This window comes from Telmatherina bonti (assembly GCF_933228915.1).
Source record: "Telmatherina bonti genome assembly, chromosome: 9".
Classification (NCBI taxonomy): Eukaryota; Metazoa; Chordata; class Actinopteri; order Atheriniformes; family Telmatherinidae; genus Telmatherina; species Telmatherina bonti.
This window is the reverse complement of record NC_136627.1, coordinates 18,582,802-18,602,527: the sequence shown is the minus strand read 5'-3', so window position 1 is coordinate 18,602,527 and position 19,726 is coordinate 18,582,802. Positions and strand designations below refer to the sequence as shown.

The following is a 19,726-nucleotide window of genomic DNA, read 5'->3' as shown; positions in this document are numbered from 1 at the left end:
TATTTCTTTATTACCATAAAAACGTTTTAGAATATAAAATAAAATAAAATAAAATAAAATAAAATAAAATGTCTCTGTATTTGCAAAATAATTCTAAAATAAAATGCTGCCATTAAAACACCTATAAATGTGTATGCTTAGGTAATTATTCTTTTGTTGGTGTGACCATTATTTGGTAATTTGAGGGAAAGGGATAAAAATAATCTAAATCTCTTTTTGCAGAAAATATTTTAGAACATATTAGAAAGATGTGAACGACGACTTCACAAGTTTCTTTTTGTAATGTTAGGAAGTGATACAGATGACAAATTAACACATTTCATTTGTTAAATTACTCAGCTGAAGAATTTTATGCTGAAACTAAATATCCTGATATGGTGCTTGTCATATCTCCCTTCAAAGTAGCCTTCAGTATATACGTTCAATTAAAGTTTAATAATATTAATATTTAATAATATTTATATATTAGTATATTAGTCAACTATGATGATCAAATTTTTAAAAAATGGAGAAAAAGGGGGGATGGGGCAAACAATAACATTAGGTCTCGCGAGATTTCCACCGTAGGCGAGGATTGGGTTTGGTCTTGAAGTTTTCAGATGCATCAGTAGATGAATCATAACAGCATCAAGATGTCGGGACGTTCAGGCCGCGCTGAGACCCGAAGTCGGGCTAAAGACGACATTAAAAAGGTCCTGGCGGCCATCGAGAAAGTACGCAAATGGTATGTAAGTCGTGTGGTGAACAATATGGAGGGAAATGTGTTAGTGGACCGCAGCGTGATATCTTGCTGCGTCGCTCAACAAACTTCAGTCGGAAAAGTTAGATGATTGACGGAGCTGCAGACCAATCAGCGCTCTGCTTTGACTAGCTGGGCGGGGCTATCTGACTTTTTCCGCTGAGAGCTGTCAATATGGCTCCAGCAGCCTCACATGCAGTGGGCTGTAATTCATCGAGGTATCATTTTAAGTCTCACCATATTGTTAGTAATAACAGCGCCGGAAATATTATCATTTGCATATGCTCTTATTCTACTGCAAATGGTGTAAGTAAGCATGCAAATAAACGGTCAGCTCTGCCATGGACTTACAACATTAATGCTACACGTAGCTCCTCTCGGATGATAATCAATTTTTTTTTTCCACAGGGAAAAGAAATGGGTGACAGTAGGAGATACATCCTTGCGCATATTCAAGTGGGTGCCAGTAACAGAAACAAAGCAGGTGTGGACCGCTAATGCACACTGTCGCTGCTCTTGCTCATTCGTGGTACTTGTCGGCATCCTTCTCATGAGATTTCCAAACCACTTTTTGTGACAGATTTATCGAAACAAGACCACCGGTGGAGAAGTCAGGGGTTTGAAAGATGTGGTCCTAGAAAACACAAACTCTTTGCTGGATTTCACTGGTAGGCATCAACCCTGTTTTCAATAAAGGCATCACAAAGCTGTTGTTATTGCTGATTTCGGTTGTGTGCAGCTTGCTGCATAGGTTAGTCACTTGGTGTCTCTGAATCTCTTATGTGGTCCCAGATGAAAACAGCAACCAGAGCTTTTTGTCAGATGTTTATCAACCAAAAATGGATAACAGCAGCAGCACATCTAGCTCACAGCAGGTCAGCCCTCCACATACCTACAGTCTCCGAGCTGAAGACTCTCAGCCACCCATGTTAGGCCAGGAGAGTGTGGATGGTATGTAGATGGCTCTTTAAACCACACTGGCACTGAATATTGTTCTTATTGAAAGGGAGTAAATGTGTTCTGTTATGTGACTTGCAAATGGATGCTTTAATTAATGAAAGCAATATTCACCCCTTGCTATTAATACAGAGCCAGTTCACTCAGGGCAGGAGGGGGCAGATGAGCCACCTACACTCATCAAGGAGGACCCTCTTTCCTCAGGAGCTGTCCGACAAAGCACTCCGGAAACACAGGTTTGATTTTGATTATCTCGTATCTCTGAACTGTTGGGATACATATGTGTATGTATGTATATGTGTGTATATATATATATATATATATATATATATATATATATATATATATATATATATATATATATATATATGTGTCTGTGTGTGTGTGTGTACATGCATATGTGATTTTATTTGACTATTTTACCATCACGATAATGCGTACTCTTCCTTTTCTGCCCCAACAGGAAGAACTGGATGAATCAGGAGCACCTCCTTTGAAGAGGATTTGCACAGGGGAAAATGCATCTGTCAGATAGCTTATTTATAACTAGTTTATCAAAAATGCACTAGTTACCTGCCCTCAGTTGTTGTAAATCAAAGCTTTGAAAAATATTCTGGTTCTTTTTACATTTTTACCCAAATATCACTCATTACATTTTAGCTAATGACAAAAAAGTATTAACTTTTTTATTTTATTTTTTTCATTCAATATCATTTTAGTTTTTGCAGTCTTTCAAGCTTTTAAATGATTTTTTGAAGGAAAAAAAGAGAACTTTTTAATTTAATGTGTACAAGGCAGTATTGCATATTTGCTCTCACATTTGGTACATTTCTGCACATGCTTCTGGTTTCTTTCTCATGCAGTTAAACTTTTGCATGTCTCTATACCTTTTTTAGGTTTATTGACTGCATTGGAAATGTGTTTGTTGTATAGCTTTATGCAGATTGATTGTTTTAAGTATGCTTTATGGGTATATGTAATAAATTTGATGTATTTTTTCTGAAGCAAACTTTTGACATGTCACATGCAATTAACATGCATTTAAAGTGTGTCAAAATTCAATTTGTTTATTCTCAAAATGTTTTGTAAATCATAATAAACGTTATTTTCCATTTCCATTAATTATTTGCGATTGATATCTTGTAACCACTCCGTTGTGCTGGAAATATAAGTCAATCTAATGTTTGAGCAGGGTTATTAAGAAATTAATCACAATATGGTTGGCAAATTTATTTGACGATTAAAGATGGGTTCATTTTATTTAAAAAAAAAAAAAAAAAAAAAGAATTCTCTGAGTTACACACCCAATTCCAGCTTTGCTATCGACTTCATAGTCTCGTTTAAAGTTCGTGAGCTTGCTTAGTGGAGATGCTGAACACTGATGATTGACAAGTTGTATCAGCCAATAAAAAAAACTATGATAGAAATTCGAGCAGGACGCTGCACTGACGCAGCCAATGAACATCGACGCAGGGCGGGCTGTGATAGCGGCGCCACTTGCTGCTGTGGAAACGGAGTGTTCAGCCTGTACGGAATTATGCCGGTGGACTAAAAACTCCCGCCATTTCGACAGGGAATTAACCTCTTGTTTGATTTTTGTAACTTTCTCGAAATACTTGCGGACGCTGTTGTGTGTTTACATTTTACTCAAATTGTACGGATATCAATCGGCGACAGTTTAAGCGAGAACAAATTTTAATAGCAAAGACTTGTTTCGGATTGTGCAGTGTCAGACGCCTGCTTAACTCAGCTTTGGCTGTTGCCGCGAGTTTGATTTCAGTCTGCTTCCTATCCTTTCATTTTCATCTGAGGGAGCTAAAAGTTAACCAACTATTCAAGGATTCAACTCGGGTTATTTATTATTTTTTTTTTTTACACCTTAAGACACTGCGTGGAACCAGTATGACACCGCAACTAGATAAGTGCACAATAATGAGATGAGGCCGGCGGCAAGAAGCGCACTGTTATTGTTTTGCAACGAGACAGCGATCCAACCCGCTAGCTAATCGGCTAGCTACTGCACGTTGGGTGCCGGGCCTGCCGGCGGTAACGTGAGACGTGCTATCACTCGGCAGCAGGATAACCAGCGCTTGGATACATGCTAAGGACATATCATTGTATTTTATTATACTAGTTTTTTGCTGGAACATCCCATTTAACCTCTGGCACTCGTGCCATCTCCGGACTCACCATGGCACCGCTTTTGGGCCGGAAACCGTACCCACTGGCTAAGCCGTTAGCCGAGCCACCAGGCCCGGGAGAGGAGGTCTACATCATCGAGCACACCAAGGAGGCCTTCAGGAACAAAGAGTATCCTTAACCGTGGTGCTGATGCTTACTACTGACCTATCAAGCCAGTCGGCCGGATAGAAATGTGGCTATGTGTATATTACTGTCTTAAAACGTGCTACTATAACTACATGTAGTGCATGGTGAGGCTAAGTAAAGGTTTTGACAATACCTGACATTTCCTCCCTGAAGTGTTTACCGCATGTACACAGTTTATATTGGATGACAGGCTTGTTAGCAACGTTCACACAGCCCGGCTAATCAGATCATTATTGCTATTAGTTGCTTATTTAACCGAGTTCACAATTAATAAAAGGTTTTAAATGACGCGTATCACAGTCATAGTAGTTAGTAAATTGTGGAGAAATGTGTTTCACTTTCATGTTTTACACCTTTGGAGTCAGCCAGTTTGCTAACATGGCTAGCTAACACTGCTAACGTAAGGTATCCCATTATGTCACAATAGCTTCTCGTCTGCCTTCACAGCTCTGGTGGCCTCAGTTAGCTGTTCGTGTTAGCACATTGCTTATTTTAGCATTGCTGTGTAAAGAAGTACAGCACTACCTAAAGTAAAATCGCTGATTTGACAAAGAATCGTTTTTTTTTTATGACACTGACTGCCTGCAATGTAATTGTTGTGTAACCAAACCCGTTTGTTTATGTGAGTCAAGCGTCAGAGCTCTGTAATTGACAGCAAGGTTACGTAGCCAGTTATGTCCACTCAATATGACACAATACAGCCTATGTTACAAGCGATCTTAGGTGGTGTTGTGGCCCATTAACATATTGTTAGTTTCAGAAGATGGGGGTTTAGTTGTTTACATGCCTGTGATATTTGGTGAACTGCCTGTAATCTTTAAGTTTTACATGAATCTGGGTTCATTTCAGGCTGGTCATCTTACTGTTCTCCTTCTCCATCTCTGATAACACTACAAATGTTACTTTGAACTGTTTAGCTATCATCAGGCATGTCACAGTCAGGTTTTAGAGGCCTCTTTATTGACTAAAAAATGTTAACTGTGCCACAAAAAAAAAATACTCTTGCTAGTGTCATTTGCTATTATTTTACTTTTATTTTTTATTTAAGGCTGCCTAACCTTTTTCTAGGCTTGTTTGAGTAAAACTTTTTAGTTTAGTTTTGTGATGTAACTTTTTTGCATTGTTGTTCAGATCTCCTTTAACCAGTCATTGCTGCAGTAATTCTCACATGTTTTATATGCCTCACTTCTGAAGCCTTTAGGGACATGTCCCCACCCAAAACCAAACCTTTTTCTGTTTTTTAAATCGGTCATTACTAACATGCAGAAATATAGCTGCCAGAAAATTCTGAACTTTGTGTACAGAAAGTTTGGCAGTCACATCAATGAAACATATATTTATGTCGCCTTTAAATCCAAATAGTTCTTTATAGCACATATTTTGAGAACGACTAAATTACTTGTATGAGTGACTCAAGTTCATCAACCTTAGTGGAGTTTTGCTCTAGCAAGCAATAGGTCTAATGGTGGATTATTTTTGCCTCAATAATGTGATTTCCTTGACAAAATGTGTACAGAGAGTATGAAGCACGTTTACAGAGGTATGACGAGCGCATCTGGATATGCAAGAGCACTGGGAGCCTACAGCTCACTCACAAAGAAGCATGGGAGGAGGAACAAGAAGTCACAGAACTGTTAGTATAAGAATGATCCGTTTAATCATGACTGCAATGTTTAATCTTAATAATAACAATCATTTAGATACATTTTCATTAAGAACTAAAAACACAGAGTAGCTCCTCAAAACAGAAGTTCAATACTATGAGGAAATATCATACTCTGCCAGTGAAAGCCATTTGACTCACTGCTCTGTTGCAAATTAAGGAAATCTTCCGCTCCATATCTCATTGTGTTTGGTGTGTGTTTGAGTCATCCTTGAATCTGCAGTGGCTCTATGTCGGTTCCTTTTTTCTGATTTGGAAGATGGAAAAAAAAAAGTTTGCATGTGTGCTAACAGCAAGAGGAAGGGAAGGTAAACCTGACTGGAGGTGGAAGTGTCACAGCAAAGACCTGGTAGAGCAGCGCTTGGCTGCCCACAGCCCAAGTCACCCTGGATCATAAGCTGTGTTTAAGCTCTGTCTAATTATATCAGCTCGGAGATTTTACTCCCCCCTGCTGTCCTCTCTACTTCCTTTGTTGTCCTATGATTTAGTGCTCAGATTTCATCTATCAAAAAAATTAAAGCAGTATTATCATGTTAGCAACTACTAACATCAATGCAAAATGGGATTTTTTAAAATTATATATATACATACATACATATAAAATTCTTCTTTTTTTTTTTTTGTAATGAGAAGTTGATCATTGTCTGTACAGTCTCCAGGAGGAGTATCCCCATTGGTTTGAGAAGCCAGTCCTTGAGATGGTCCACCACAACACAGTGTCTTTGGACAAGCTGGTTGAAATGGCCTGGATGGAAATCCTCACTAAATATGCTGTCGGTGAAGAGTGTGACTTCTTGGTTAGTTTGACTTCTGACACTTTCCTAAACGTGTCTCTTATGCAGAAAATACCTCACAAATGCTGAATGTGTATTTCACTGCATTGTCACTGTTCGTGTTTTCTTTAAGATTAATAGAAAATAACTTGTTTGTAAATTTAAATAATGATCTATACAGTGAGATTTACATTACTGGGAAATCTTGATTTTTTTTTTTTTTTTTTTTTTTTGAGTGTTTAATCTTAAAGATTCACTAGGTTTTTTTTTTTTTTTGTTTGTTTTTGTTTCTAGGTTGGAAAAGACAAAAGTTTGCGAGTGAATATAGTAAAGATACATCCCTTGGAAAACCCTGACGGAGAGTCAGGGGAGAAGAAACTTGAAGGTGCCTGTGACTCCCCATCCAGTGATAAGGAGAATGCCAGCCAGGAGAACCAGAGGAAAGAGCCTACTTCCAGAGACGAGGAGAACAGGAGGGAGAGTCTGAGTAAGTACCACTTGGTGCAGAACATGGCACTCTTAAAGCATTGTTAATATCAAGGACACATTGCTACTAATGTTTGACAAAGCAGCCTGGTTGGATGTTTTTATTTTGTTCTATTAGTTTCTTGCGTTTGATTTTCAAAAATGTTATTGCTTTTTAAAGTTTCTTGTCTGTGCCGTAATGTTGCTCTGCCTGCCCCCAGGTGATAGAGCACGACGTTCTCCAAGGAAACTAAGCTCTGCCATGAAAGAAGAGAAGAAAAAATGGGCAATGCCAAAATTCCTTCCTCATAAATACGATGTAAAGCTCATCAATGAGGATAAGGTTAGTTTTTATGAGTTTGGGGCTATAAGAAATGGCTGCCTCGTCCTCAACTTAGAAAAGGAATTCCATGGTTTCATGTATGATTTACGGTCTTTTGATAATTTAAAAAAAAAAAAGAAAATTCTTTTCTTTTTTTCCCTGTTCAGGTGATCTGTGATGTCCCTGTAGACAGTCTTTATAGAACAGAGCGCCCTCCTACCAAGGAGATTGTGCGCTACTTTATCAGGCACAATGCTCTGAGGTTGGGAAAGGGAGAAAGCGCTCCTTGGGTAGTTGAAGATGAGCTGGTGAAAAAATTCAACCTACCCAGCAAATTTAGTGACTTTCTTCTTGACCCACATAAGGTAATTCACTCATTTTCTTGCACTTATTTTAATGTTAAAGGTTGTTTACTCTTTTGCTCACACTTTGTTTTACATATTGTCTTAAGTTTTTGGCAGAAAATCCCTCAACAAAACGTAAAAGCTTGACGTCCCCTGATGGTAAACCTGCCAAGAAGCTTAAGGCAGCTGAAACCCCTGGAGAGGATTCTGGAAGTGACAAGGCAGAGAAGAAGAAAAAGAAAAAAGATTCTCTGTCCATGCCCCTTAGTCCAACCATCTGGGGCCACATGCAGGTTGGCTGACTCTTTTGTAGATTATTTAGTATCACTCACAATCCCATGTATGGGGGTATCTCTTGATGTCCAATCTTTGCTCTTCATTTCAGAAAATCAAAATGAATGGGTCTCCACTCAAGATGAAAAACTCTGGAACTCCAAAGAAAGGAGAAGGGAAAAGCTCAGCTCCCTCAACTCCAAAATCCGGCAAAAAGTCAGGGGACAAAAAAGAAGGAAAGAAAAATGAAAAGAGTGGTGACAAGAAGCTCAGTGTCCTCAAAGCCTCTAAGAAAGATGGCAAAACTGGTGCAAAGACACCAAAAATGAAGCAGATGACTCTGCTACACCTGGCTAAAGGCACTCCAACAGGGAGTCCCAAGAAGAGAGCACGTAGTTCCAGCATGGGCACACCTAAACTCGGAAAGCCACTGCATCCTATGGCTCTCCACCTCCTTCGTTACTATAAGGAGAACAAAGGCAAAGAGGATAAAAAGAACTCCCTTTCCTCTCTTATCTCCAAAGCTGCGAAAACCTTGCCTCCTGATGATCGTGGTCGTTTGCCAGAGGAGCTCAGGGAGCTTGTACAGAAACGCTGGGAACTTCTGGAGCAGAGGAAGCGATGGGCAGCCATGACTGAGGAGGAAAGAAAGGAAGAAATGAAGAAGAAGCGCCAGGAACTCAAAGAGAAGCTTAGGGAAAGAGCCAAGGAGAGGCGCGAAAAGGAGATGCTGGTCCGCCGTGAGCAGTCACGCAGATATGAAGACCAAGAGATCGAAGTTGGCAAAGCCTTGCCAATGTTCAAGCTTGTGGACATGCCCGAAGGATTGCCCAACACCTTGTTTGGCAGTGTAGCAATGGTTGTGGACTTCCTTCACTGCTATGCAGGGCTCCTGATGCCAAATGACCAATATCCCATCACAGCAGTGGCTCTGATGGAAGCCCTGGCAGGGGATCGGTCTGGCTTCCTCTATCTGAACCGCATGTTGGTGGTGCTACTCCAGACGCTGCTGCAGGACGAGCTGGCTGAAGGCTACAGTGAACTTGACATGCGCTTGAGTGAGATTCCTCTTACTATGCACTCCGTTTCAGAGTTGGCACGTTTGTGTCTGCGACCGTGTGACGCTCACGGGGAGGAGAGTGGACAAGGATCAGAGGACTTGGGGGCTGTGGGGGGCTTTGATGACGTGGTGACCAGTGAGTTCCTAGACAAGCTTGAAACATGCGAGGTGTTTGAGCTCAGCCCTGAAGACAAGGTCAACCTGTTGGAGGCTCTGTGCCACCGCATCCTCATGACTTACTCAGTAGAAGACCATGTTGATGCGATGCACCAAAGGTCCGCCGAGCTGTGGAAAGAGCGTCTAGCTATGCTGAAAGAGGTCAACGACCGCAAGAAGGCGGAGAAAATAAAGAGAAAGGAGATGGAGAGCAAAGGTAAGTTCATGAAAGGGTTTACCTGTGCTTGAAACATAGCTGTGAATTATAAAGTTTGCAGATGTTTACCAATCATTCATTCGACTAAGCTCTACATTTTCTTGGATCAAAGGTGAGAAGAAAAAAGAGGGGGGCACTAAGAAGGAGAGCAAGAAAGAAGTAAAGGTGGAGCCAGAACCAGAGCCTGAAGACATGATCAGCTCACTGAAGAGCCGGCGCCTCATGGCCATGCAAGCCAAGAAGGAGAAGGAGGAGTTGGAAAGACAGAACAAAGGTAGGTTTTGCTGCAGGGGGTGTAGCTGCTCATCTATATTCTAAAATGTGTTTTTGTTAGAGAAAAATCATGAGACACGAGCTTAACTATGCATGTGGCATTTGAAGCTAAGATTAGTCAGATTTATTTTATTATTCATCACTCCTACTTAATAATGATGTCTGTGTTGCCCCTGGTGCCTCTGCAGAGCGGATGGAGAAAGAAGCAGAGGAGGAGCGGATGCGTAAACAGAGAGCCGCTGCAGAGAGAGCCTTTCAAGATGGAATAACCAAAGCTCGACTTGTGATGCGCAGGACTCCCCTCGGCACAGACAGAAATCATAACAGGTTGGTATGACACACACAGTCCCAGGTAAAATGATGCAGATTGTCTTGGAGGTGTGGCATGATGCCGTGGTCGGGGATCGATACAATGCTCGTCATTACCAGGATGTTGGGTGTAGGAGAAATGGACTGATGCTTTTCTGGTTTCACAGAGAACTTTTCCATGTTGTTTTATTGTGGCACTTCAGTGGTCTGTGGTCATGGTATGTTGGGTTCAATATGTGTCTGATCTAAAATGTTTTTAGTGCTCATCTCCTCCCAGACAGAGGGCTAACCTGTAAAAAAAAAAAACCTTGGAATTTTGAGAACCGACAACATATTATAGAGCAGAGTTTGTAATGTCTGAACCCATCGGTGTTTACACAACTGTAAGTACTTCCAGTACTTGTTATTTCTAACAATGGCTGTGTGATGTTTTTCTGAAGATATTGGCTTTTCTCTGACGTGGTTCCTGGTCTGTACATTGAGAAAGGCTGGGTTCATGAAAGCAACGACTACAGCTTCACTCCTCCACCCGAGGAGAAACCAGCAGAGCTTGATGTGGAGGAAGAGGAGGATAATGAGTCAGTTACTGCAACTGATTCCCAAGGTACAGTAACTGAAGATGACTTTAATGAGATCTTTTAACCTTTTAGCTTTTCTACAACAATTTAGATTATTATTGTTCTTAATACAATAATAATATTATGAATATTATTAATAATATTCATAATATTAATATTATTGTTCTTGATAATAATAATAATAATAATAATATTCTGAATATTATTAATATTGGTTAGCACTGTAGCCTCACAGCAAGAGGGTCACTGGTTCGATCCTTGGCTGGGGAGGGGTTTGGTCAGTGGCCTTTCTGTGTGGAGTCTGCATGTTCTCCCCGTGTATGCGTGGGTTCTCTCTGGGTACTCCGGCTTCCTCCCACCGTCCATGTTAGGTGAATTGGTTACTCCAAAATTGCCCCTAGGAATGAGTGTGAGCGTGAGTGGTTGTTCGTCTGTCTGTGTGGCCCTGTGACGGACTGGCGAGCTGTCCAGGGTGTACCCTGCCTGTCGCCCAAAGCCAGCTGGGATAGGCTCCAGCTTCCCCGTGACCCTGAATTGGATTAAGCGGTTCAGAAAATGAATGAATGAATGATTGTTCTTAATACTGCATTTTTATTTGTGACTTTATAGTTGTAAACGGTAAAGTGTTCTGACATATTGTCCATGTTGCAGAAGCAGAAAAGGATGATGGTAGTATAGATGGTGCTGTTAGTGAAGGAGTCCAGCAGGGGGCAGTACCAGATCTCTGTATTGAAACTACGATTCCCAAACAGGGACAGAACCTCTGGTAAGAGCTAATGTATTATTATTTATCTGTTCTTATTTTTTCACAATTTCTGCCTAACTTGTTTTGCCCTTATTTTAACTCAAAATAACTTTCCTGCCTTTAAATTCAGGTTCATAATTGACAGCACAACTGAACTGGAAGAGCTGGTGGAAAGTCTTCATCCTCAGGGGGTCAGAGAAAGTGAACTTAAAGCAAAGATACAAAGCAGGTGAATGACCTAACAGTAGAAGATTTTTTTTTTTTTTTTTTAACACATTGCTTCATATAGCTTCAGTAGCTTGGAACAATCTTTTTGAGAGAAGCTGCAAAACACTGCTTATCATTGTATTAAGGCAAAGTCCCAATGAACAGACTGCAGCAAACAAGATTGTTTAGAAGGCCTAAAGAAGCAGCAAAAGCTGAAAGATGTATCGCTCATAAGGCAGTAGCGGTTACAAATTAGATGTGAAACCTGTTATAAAACCGAGCATTTGACTGTTTCAGGTACCAGGATATCGTACACTCCATCCATTTGACCCGTAAAGCCAAGCTGGGTCTCAGGACCTGCGATGGATACACAGAGCTGCTCAAATACATGCGCAGCGACATCCAGGAAATAGCCTCAAGACTCCAGAAGGGTGGCCTGGGATACCTGGATGACAATATGGACATAGAAGCTCAGGTGACTCTTACATTCATACAAGACTGGATGGCTTTAAACCCTTAATACTTTATCAGATTTTATATGGTGACATATAAAAAAATGGTTGAAACAATGTTGTATTTTGGTTGACAATATGGCTTATAGCATCTGTTTTATTGTTGAGTATAATTAATTTTTGCTTCTCTTGAGAGACGTTTGTGTTTACAGAAAGTTTTGTAACTATTTAAGTTGACATTTATATCTTCATCTTTGTTTGTAGTTACAAGGCATGGAGAGTTTAAAAGACTTTGGTGAGTGCATCATCACCCTTCAGGCCTGCGTAATAAAAAAGTTCCTGCAGGGGTTCATGGCACCTAAACAGAAAAAGAAGAAAAAGCAAGGAGGGGAAGAAAGCAGCAAGGCTGAAGAGGTAGACGAGGAGAAGAGACTGGCAGAAGAAGCCAGGGTAAGAGAGCAGCGTTTAGCTGTTGGTGCAGTTGATGAGATTAATAAAGTCAGTGAATGAGTTAGTAAACGTGATGTACCTTTTCCCATTAGGTAGCAACAGCAGTGGAGAAATGGAAGACGGCCATCAGGGAGGCCCAGACCTTTTCCCGTATGCACGTGCTGCTGGGGATGTTGGATGCATGCATAAAGTGGGACATGTCTGCTGAGAACGCTCGCTGCAAAGTCTGTCGCAGGAAAGGTAAGAAGTGTTTCCCATTGCCAGCTTTGTGAGTACACTTGCAAAGATGAGAGGTTTTTTAGGGTTGCTTAAATTTCTGGGTATTAACTTTTTTGAAGGTTTTTTTTTTCTTTTTTCCCCTGCTTATGTATTGCGGACAGGAAGTTTTGTTTGAGTGAAGCAGTGCTGCTCTACCCGAACAACTCTCTGCTCCCTGTACAGTGCTCAGGCAGAACCCATCTGTGGTGAAGCTGATGGAGGCTAGGTCCAGATCCAGACAGGGCAACAGCATGAAGCTCAGAGCAGAAAAGACTAGTTATGTCAGGCAGGTCTGCATACAGAGCCACCAGCTACGCAAGCCTACAGGTGAACCTGCAGCGATAGAGGAAAGAAACTTTGTTTCCCACACAGTAACACAGACACAGGGAAAATAAACAGGAGATGTCCAGGTGTATTTAGGGAGTGAAAAACAGAAAAATCATTTGTATGAAAGACAACATATAAAATCTAGTTGAAAAAAATACAATCATTTATGTAATCATTTGTGTTGAAATCTTCAAGGTGATGATGAGAAACTTATCCTCTGTGATGAGTGCAACAAGGCCTTCCATTTGTTCTGCCTGCGACCGGCTCTGTACCGCATCCCTGATGGAGAATGGCTGTGCCCGGCCTGCCAGCCCACCATGGCCAGACGTGGCTCCCGTTCAAGGTAAGTACCTGATTTGTGATTTCTGCTCTGCATTTTCCATATGAATATATTAGACTGAGGGAACTGAGACATGAACATCTACTTGGAAGTATAGTACCTTGAAAATTTGTAATACCATTTTAGGGCTGCAGTGTTTTAGGGGACCATGCTGCAGAATTTGCCCCAGTCAGTTACTTTTCTGATAGTTATTTGAAGACTTGAACATCTTGATTGCAGGAACTATAAACAGGATACAGATGAAGAAGAGAGTGAGGAGGAGTCTGAGGAGGAGGAGTCTGAAGAAGATGAAGAGGATGAGGAAGAGAATGACTACAAAGCCATGGGGCATAGCTGTAAGTATGTTTGAGACTAATTAAGCCCAGGGTTTACAAAAATCTCTGCCATTGAACAGTTTTACATTAAACATGCACTCTGTAACTTTCCACCCTAAAAACTCGGCGTTCTGGACTCGTATGATTGCAAAGTGTCATTTTATGTGCATTTTTGGAACCGTCGCAGCCCATCAGTGTCCTGAGGCAGAGATATCGCACCATACAGGACACTGTGTGAATTTCACTAGCAAACTGATATAAACATGTATGACAACACTTGAAACAGACGTACCTATTTCATATGTCATGGAGCATAATGGAGCCTGACACTATCTTTTACTGGCTGGAGGGATCTTGCAGTTCAAGCAGGATGAAAGACTGATGCATCCTTTATAGAGCCATTTCATCAAGGTTATCGATGCTATATTTACAAGCTTTGGCATAAAACAGTAAAGATGTCAGATGGTCTAACTTTAGACCCAAGCTGGTTTTGGTAAAAATGAATCCTCTGGGTTAATGGAATGAGAGGAATGCTGATGGGAAGTTCAGCCCCGGTCCTCTTTCTACTTCTTTTGTCTGCGTGTTGTAGGCTGAGGTCCAAATCTTGCTTTGAAGCTTTGAATCTCTCACTCTGGCTTCACTCAGCGTATGTGGCAAGATGATCCCCCCTGTCAGCTCAAACTTGTATGTGAAGTGGAATGATAAAGGTGTTCAGTGCAATGGTGCTGAACAGTTGGTGGGAGGATGTTGGTGCATGTATGAACTGATTAATTTTCCCTTTTTGCTCGGGTGCAGCGTAGCTGCAGTGTAGTGTTTAAATCACAAGTATTTGGATCTGGCCACCTTATGTCCAGTTCAGCTTTATTGGCGCTAACATTTCACATTAAAGCATGCATGCACTTGCTGATTTCTTCTTCACTTTACGTTGTCCTTATTGCAATATTCTTGTTTTACAGTGAGACCAAGGAAAAAAAATAAGCAGTCTTCATCACGGCAGAAAAGCTCAAAAAGTAAGTCCAAGAAGGCGAGTTCCTCTAACAGCCAGAGCAGCAAACAGAGGACAGGCCCCAGCAGCCCTGCAGACATTGACGAGTTGGTAAGTAAGAATATGCAGGGAGCACATTTACTAAGAGTAGCGTTATGTTTCAGAGCTGTGCAAACATTTCTGATCAGCACGTTGGTTTTAGTGATTTGCTTGTGTTGCCTACCTGCAGGTGCGACTAAGTTCCCAAACAGGAGTGCGCAAGCAGGTGCTGGAGCTGGAGAGGTGTGAGGAAATCCTCAAGAAACTGACAAAGTTCCGCTATAGTTGGCCTTTCAGGTGAGCAAAGAGCAAAATCTTTGTGTTTGTACACGCAGTCAGTATTTAAGCATCTTGAGTTACTATCAAGAGAGACCATCTTTTCTTGGCATGGTAAGATATAATCCTGAAATGATGGTAAACTTTACAATCTTTGTTGAATAATTTAGATTTTTATTAAGTGATGGCAAACACAACCCAGGTTTTTATTTTTTATTTTATTATTTTTTAACAAGTATTTCAACCATTTGAATCCACAACCACATTTTTATTTGAAGTCCAAATAGGATTAGGAAATAACCGACTGAGTCGGTTATTTGTTAATTGTGACTGAAAAGCAGTGCAATGGTTGACAAAGTCAGCAGAAGCCTACTTTTCTCTTCTTCTTTTTCATCTCCTGGATTTCTGAGAGGTCTGTAACTGTGATCCCACATTATAAACAAAGACGTAAAGGTGCTGGTAAAGCCACAACAACCTCGAGTCCTCTTTCAGCTCGGACCTTACATCCAGTGGTGTATCAGGAGGTGCTGGAAGGGAAACCACAGCAGTCTTCTCTGTTAGATTCTGAATCTTCATCAACACAGGACTCTTGAAGTTCATTATTGTTTGCCTGACTTTCAGCAGGAAAGGTTTGTGGGGTGGATGAACTGTCTTCTTCTCTGGTGGATATTAAGCCTTCATCAGCATAAAACTTTAAAGTTCATAGCCATCAACCTGAATCTGTAGAGGTGCCAGGTTGAGTGGGGATATCTTTGTAGTTAATTAAACCACTGAACCTGGTATTTGCTGCTGCTCTGTTACATCAGCACTAATGCCATCCTGCTCCACACTGGTGGCAGGGGTCCCTGGAGCCAGCATGTTGCCACTGTGGGGCTGAAAGATCTTAAATATATGTCCCACTGAAACATGAACAATTTTGCTGAACAGCTCTGGTACAAAGTTTGCTGTCCTGCAGGATGTCATGAGCGTACATCTGTCTGACGATGGACAGAACCGGAGCACTCCTGATGCAGCAGGAGAAGATGGTCTGATTTCCCACATCTGCAATTGGAAAGTCTTTTATTGTGGCCTTTGTAACCCCAGCACACAGTTTGCTGAGCATTTCGGAAGATCTTTTCAGTAGTGGACGATTAGGAAACTCCCAGAAGCCCCACAGGACTCTGGGAACAACCTCAGTCCACAATTCTTGACGACTAAGACGTTTGGAGGACTTGAGAGTATCTGTAGATGGCAGTCATTGGTTTTACAATCCCCTCAGAAAATCTAGACATTTAGAAATGTCTCAGCTTATAAATGTCCTGCAAGTCATAAATATTGACACAAGGAGCATCGTTGGCTTTATAAAACAACGTCGTGATGCTGTAAAAAAAAACTTTAGCGTTTCAGTTCATTAGTGTTTTATTCTGCAGAAATCCGTAACTCGTCATAGATCCAACACCACATATCTTGATGTTCTGTTATTTTGTCCCAAGCTACACACCTGTAAAGTTTTGTGGTGTTTCTTTGTTGAAAAAAGCCTTTTAAGATAAAAACAGACTTGCAGATAAGCACTTAAAACATGGAGAGGAAGGAAACACAACATTAGGAACATGCTAAAATGACGTCTGTTACCACTTTGTCCCCTTTTAAGGGAGCCAGTTTCTGCAGAGGAGGCAGAGGACTACCTGGACATCATCACCCAACCCATGGACTTCCTAACAATGCTGGGCAAGTTCAGCCAGGGCTCGTACCGTCACGCCCAGGATTTCCTGGAAGACATGAAGCTGGTCTTCGCCAATGCAGAGGAGTACAACCAGCAGGGCAGCACCGTGCTCTCCTGTATGGTCAAGACGGAGCAAGCGTTTACAGAGCTGCTCCAGAAGCTGCTGCCTGGCCTCGCCTACCTCCGTCGGCGCTCTCGCAAACGCGTGAACCTGCCTCCGGCTACATCTGAAGAAGAAGAGGAGGAGGAGGAGGAGGAGGAGGAGGAGGAGGACGACGAAGAACAAGAAATGGAGCCGAAGAAGAAGATGCAGAATGGCAAATCAAACGGAAAGAAAGCCAGAAGTAACAGGAGGCAGAAGAATGAGGAAAGTGAAAGTGAGGAGGAGGAGCAGAATGATGAGGAAGAGGAGGTAGAAGAGGAGGAGGAAGATGAGGACGACGGCAGGAGGAGGAGTAAGAGGACCTCCGCCACCTCTGGCAAGAAGGATTACAGGGAGCAGGAGAGCGATGACGAGCGGAATACACGAAGAACTCGTCAGCGGGGGGGTCGAGGCGACGCTGGGGGGGCGAGCAGCGATGAGGACCGGTCCAGCCAGCAGCGACATTCCAAGAGACAGAAACGTTCATGAAATCCAGGGTGCTGCTTTGTTTTCTCGTCTCTATTTGCTTTAAAACAAAACAAACAAAAAAAAAAATCTGTCCCGCTTCTTTAAAAAGCGACCACTTTCTCTCCTCCTCCTCTTCCTCCTCTTTCTCGTCCCACAACCAGCAGGACTTAATCCTCAAAAACCTTTTTTTTTGTTGATTGATGGATTTGTTCATATTTTGAAAACAAACAGAAGAAAACCAGTTTATATTTGTAACATGTAAAATATTTGGTATTTTTTTCAAATCAAGAATGATGAGAAATTTTGGACGACGTGGTCCTCATAGCTCTTAATACATTTGTTTAGATTTCAGTTCTACATTGACAACCTCACACCCAGGTGTAGTAACGTACTGTAGACTTCTCTGTTGTTGACTCAGATTTCCTGTCTGCAGGCATCAACGCCACTCAGTCAGGTTTTGTCACAGTCAACTGCTGCTTTAATGGCATTTTTCAGGATTAATAAATCTAGCTGCCAGATGTTTGTCCCACACACATCTGTTACGTTACTGTGTTCTTATTCACTACAAGAAGGTGCCCATTTACCTGAATGCCCAGCCCTCCCCTCCTCCTCTTCCTCCTCCAGTTCTTAAAATGGTCCCCTGTAACAAAGCGTCTTGTGACTCAGTCTGCAGTAAGTTTTTACTAGTTTTGTTTTATGTCCCGACCCAGGATCAAAGTCATGGTGAGACAAGACTGCAGTTCAGGTTTGTAGTCCGCCCCCTGAAAAAACCAAATGAACAAAAAACAGCAACAACAAAAATTGCTTCAGTTCAGTTCTTTGGGCCAGGGTGTTATCAGGAACCTGACGTGGAGTCTCAATGTTGGCCTGTTGACCTGTACGGCCTGTCCTCCTCCTCTTCCTCATCCTCATCCTTCTCCGTAGTGCCCTGCCACTTTAAAACACCTGGTACCTCAACTGATCCATCAATTTGCACTCCTTTGTAAAGTGTACCTATAATGCCAGCAGCTGCAGGACCATACTTTTAAGATAATGTGCATAAACATTTGTAAACAGTGCTTAAAACAACCAATGTGATGTTTGTTAAGAAAAAAAAAACAAAAAAACGGGCATTTTTGAATATTTGATATTTTTTTGCACCTTTTTATTTGGTATTGTAAATGAGAACTTGTTTATGCATCTTTAATCACATCCGGTAAATTACAAGGTTGAACCAGGGCTCCTCTCCCTCCTCCAGTCAGCACAGAGAACCAGTTTGAGTATTTTTACCCTGAAAATTGTCACTTGTATATTTTGTAACCAGCATATGGTATCCCTGTTGTTCAGTTAGATAAGATCAGTGACACAAACGTGGGTTAAACAGCTTTTTTTTTTTTTTTTTTTTTTTTTTTTTTTTAAATTAATTGAGAAATTTCAAGCTTTCCAAGTACATGTCTCCAATCGGTCACGTGGTGGCGCCCTATTCTTGCACTTTGTAAATTTTTGCTCCAATATTTTCAAATGGATTCAGTCCCAGTGGTGCTGTCGGACTCTGCTTACTCGGACACAGAGCGTCACAATGCTGGGGTCTTTTCTTAAAATGTTTTGTGGAAAATTTTACACTCATTTTCAGAACATGAACACAACATCCACTCAAAAGAAAAAAAAGTTGAATCTCAAGGTGAAGAAATTATATTTTGTTGAGGTTGCCAGCATTGTGTGTGTGTGTGTGTATATACATATATATAAATATGTATATATATATTTGTGTATACTGATAAGACAGGTGGTTGCTTTTACCCTCTTCTGTCTGTACTGTGCTGTGCCGTTTACTCATGTTTTGCTAGTGCTGTTTTCCACCAGACCCCCACTTCCATTTGGTTCTTTTTAACACTTGGTCCTCTTATTTAGCTTAAATTAGGCTTTATTCCTTACAAGGTTAACCATAGTTAAAAATCACTGATATAATCATTTGACAATTCCACAAACAAGTAAACGTTGACTGCCCTTCTCCAAGTGAGAGCCAACGGTAAATGCTTTCTTTATTCTTGGAGGAACTGCAAAATTCTTTTACACCATTTTTTTTATATATATATATATTTATAGTCTAAAGCTGGGTTTGGGCAGGAACGGAGGATTCACATGTAAAGGATTTCCAATAAAGGCTATGAATCAACACCCAAGTTCTCCCTGATTTATTTGTGCTAAATTGATCTGACAGAAATCACTGCCATTTGTAAAACTTGGGATTATTTTAAAAAAAAAAAAAAGGAAAACAGGTTAGCCTTGATGACTGTCTTGACTTTTTAATAAAACAAAACAGGTGGACCTCTCACTGGTGTTGACTCTTTACTCAGAAGTTTTTAATTAAAGTGTGAACTGCTGAAGCTGTGACATAAATATCTTTCATCCTGTCATTTTTCCACAAGAAGGAGTAATTGCTCCTTGGTACCACGTGGTAAAGGTTGTTTAGCTGAGAGCCTGAGTTTAGTTAGTACAAACCAGTTGTGGACAGTATTTTGGGAGAAGTGATGGAAAGACACCATGGTGACAGCGGTCCGACATCGTTTCATGTGTCTGCTCCG

General features: G+C 41.1%; 2 protein-coding genes across 2 annotated transcripts; both read left to right on the top strand.

Annotated features, from left to right (window-relative positions):
- The first annotated feature begins 582 nt into the window (after positions 1–582).
- Positions 583–2,780, top strand: bcl7bb (BAF chromatin remodeling complex subunit BCL7B b). The gene is made up of 6 exons (XM_079246271.1): positions 583–724; positions 1,148–1,223; positions 1,320–1,407; positions 1,532–1,690; positions 1,829–1,932; positions 2,160–2,780. The coding sequence occupies exons 1-6, from the start codon at positions 612–614 to the stop codon at positions 2,229–2,231; spliced, it is 612 nt and encodes a 203-aa protein (XP_079102397.1). The 5' UTR covers positions 583–611; the 3' UTR covers positions 2,232–2,780.
- Positions 2,781–3,222: 442 nt separating this feature from the next.
- baz1b (bromodomain adjacent to zinc finger domain, 1B) lies at positions 3,223–19,419 on the top strand. Its single transcript, XM_079246178.1, has 21 exons — positions 3,223–4,006; positions 5,541–5,657; positions 6,340–6,484; positions 6,755–6,947; positions 7,147–7,268; positions 7,415–7,612; positions 7,699–7,884; positions 7,977–9,297; positions 9,410–9,571; positions 9,759–9,897; positions 10,320–10,483; positions 11,109–11,223; positions 11,333–11,431; positions 11,707–11,884; positions 12,126–12,311; positions 12,404–12,551; positions 13,092–13,239; positions 13,456–13,571; positions 14,507–14,646; positions 14,765–14,871; positions 16,481–19,419. Exons 1-21 carry the CDS (start codon positions 3,888–3,890, stop codon positions 17,181–17,183), a joined length of 4,806 nt encoding a protein of 1,601 aa, XP_079102304.1. The 5' UTR covers positions 3,223–3,887; the 3' UTR covers positions 17,184–19,419.
- Positions 19,420–19,726: the final 307 nt, after the last annotated feature.